Here is a 2,600-nt window from a genome sequence, read left to right as displayed (position 1 = left end):
CCACATGACTTCACCAACATCTACACAGCACGAACAGCCTGCGCGAACACCTGCTGCTCGGACCAGCACACGCCAGCGGCGCACGCCAGCGTGGCGTCGCGGCTATGACGTCTGATCGACTTCTTGTCACACAAATGGGTCGCGGCCATCATTGCGGCTAAGGAGGCTGTGATTGCTGAGCAGCGCGAGCGGATTGTGCTGCTTGAGTTCCTACGGGGCAGCATCGCACGAGCACCTGCCTCCAAGCGGCAGCGCCTCACCACCGACACCACCGCCACCGGCAGCGGCGCGCCCACCGGCGACGCATCCGACGCCACGGAGGACGCGGCCTGAGGCGGCAACTAGCAACACCCAGAGACTGCGGCAGAAGCGGCGGCATGGGCACAAGCTGTGAGGGCACAGCTTTCAGATGAGGGGAAGGATTGCAGCAGCGGCAGCAGCAGACGGCGCCCTGCTGTGCCAGCTGCGAGACAGCAACTGAGTCTTACACTCTCGCTACTGTTGGGTAGTTGCGTTCCGCGGGGGTGAGCTTGCGAGAGTAGAATGCTATTGGCTGCAGGCCCTTGCCGTGGTCTTGACTGATGACGCCGCCCAGTGCTCTGCCGGACGCGTCAGTGGTGAGCACAAAGGGCTTCTCGGGGTCAGGATAGGCCAGCACAGGTGTGGTTGTGATACTATGCTGCAGTTTCGTGAATGCAGCTTCTTGGTCTGGTCCCCATGTCCAGGGAACAGTCTTGGACAGTAGAGTCGTTAGGGGGTCAGCAATGTGGGAGAAGTGGTGAACAAAGTGCCGGTAGTAACCTGCCAGTCCCAGGAATGCAGACACCTCCGTCGCATTCGTAGGGGCAGGCCAGTTCAGGATAGCCTGAACCTTGCCGTCATCTAAGCTCTTGCCCGCTGCATTGATAACATGTCCTAAGAACTTCACTTCTGGCTGGAACCAGTCACATTTGCTATCCTTAATGTAGAGCTGGTTGTCTTGTAATTTCTTGAGCACTATCTCCACATGCCGAGCATGCTCCTCTACGCTACTGCTGTATATCAGTATATCATCTAGAAAACACACCATCCACTGATCAAGGTACTCTCGAAACACGTCGTTGATCAGGGTCTGGAAGGTAGCTGGTGCGTTGCACAGCCCGAAGGGCAGGACTGTGTACTCGAAGAGTCCCCATCTAGTTTTAAAGGCAGTCATTGGTATGCTGTCCTCTTTCATTCTGATCTGGTTGTAGCCGGCTCGCAGGTCTATAGATGTAAAGATGCTGCCCTTGATCTGGTCCAATAACTCATCGATGCGAGGTAGGGCGGTCCGGTTCTTGACGGTCAAAGCATTAACAGCCCTGTAATCGATGCACATTCTCATAGTGCCATCCTTTTTCTTAACAAACAGGACTGGACTGCCCCAGGGTGAAGTGCTGGGTCTAATGAATCCTTTCTTGAGTCCTTCTTCAATCTGTCGGTGGCATTCAGCCTGTTCCTCGTAAGACAGACGGTAATATTTCTGGTTTGGGGGCTGGGCATCTGGAGTGAGCTCTATTTTGTGGTCATGTCTCCCCCTAGATGGTGGCAGATGGTCAGGAAGCTCATCAGGCATGACGGCTGCGTACTTGCTCTTCAGCCGTTTCACATGCTGGTCAATCAGCTCTTGTTCTCGAGGAGAAAATGTGGTTGGGGTACGGTCGGTACCGTCCGGAAAATCTGCTGCCGCTGTCGGGTAAGACTCATTGGTGTCGTCCCCTTCAGAGATATCTGGTGGCTCCTCTTCTGGTTGTGCCCGTACCACAGCAAGAAACAGCTTAGCGCCGCGTTGCATGCTGTGGCATACTTGTAGTGCCGGCAGGGCGGTGGTTGACTACTGGCTGGCCAGCGCCAGCCTCCTGCCGCGGCTGCCCACCATGGCGGTGGACAGCTGGGGCCTGGCAGCGCAGCACTCCGACCACGCAACGCTCCTGCTGGAGCTAGCAGCACCCCCGGCGGTACAGCGGGACAGCACGGCGCAGCAGGAGCACACCTCCGCACCCCCGCAGCAGCGCCAATTCGAGCTGGGGACAGCTGAGCAGCTGGCAGCAGCCGTGGCGCTCCTCGCAGGCACGCAGCGGCAGCGGAGTCAGCGGCCAGCCCTGCAGCCCTGGAGCAGCTGGCAGCGGCATTTGCTGAGCTCATGGTGGAGACCCTGGATGGCGCAGGCATGCGGCAGCGCAGCAGCAACGGCGGCGCCCAGCGACCACACTGCCTCCCCCGCAGCCTACAACGGCAGTACGGCATCCGCGACGCAAGAAGGGCGCAACGCAATGCGGTGCAGCAGGCAGCTGTTGCGCAGCAACGTGGCATCGGCCCTGAGCAGCAGGACGCAGCCCTGCGGCGGGAGGTGGGACGCTGCCGCAACCGCCTGAAGCGCCGGCTGGTGGCAGCGTGGCACAAGTGCCAAGCCCTCCGCGGCGAGAAGCTGGAGCAGCTGGCCAAAACGGACCCACAAGCCTTCTTCTTCAGGCTCAAGCCCCAAGCCGCCAAGCAGCTGAACCTGGTGCCGGAGGACGTGGCGCGCCACTTCCAGCACCTGCTGGGCACCGCCGCCCAGCCGCCAGCACATCGGCCCCGCA

General features: G+C 59.8%; 1 protein-coding gene across 1 annotated transcript; it reads left to right on the top strand.

The window, feature by feature from the left end:
* Positions 1-1,895: 1,895 nt before the first annotated feature.
* Positions 1,896-2,536, top strand: CHLNCDRAFT_140779 (hypothetical protein; the record flags this gene model as incomplete). Its single annotated transcript, XM_005850920.1, has 2 exons — positions 1,896-2,072; positions 2,138-2,536. Coding segments are annotated over 2 exons (576 nt in total), but the record flags the coding sequence as incomplete, so codon positions are not given.
* Positions 2,537-2,600: the final 64 nt, after the last annotated feature.

Source organism: Chlorella variabilis, assembly GCF_000147415.1.
Source record: "Chlorella variabilis unplaced genomic scaffold CHLNCscaffold_3, whole genome shotgun sequence".
Taxonomy (NCBI): Eukaryota; Viridiplantae; Chlorophyta; class Trebouxiophyceae; order Chlorellales; family Chlorellaceae; genus Chlorella; species Chlorella variabilis.
The sequence above is the reverse complement of the archived record's forward strand: the minus strand, read 5'-3'. Positions and strand labels throughout refer to the sequence as shown.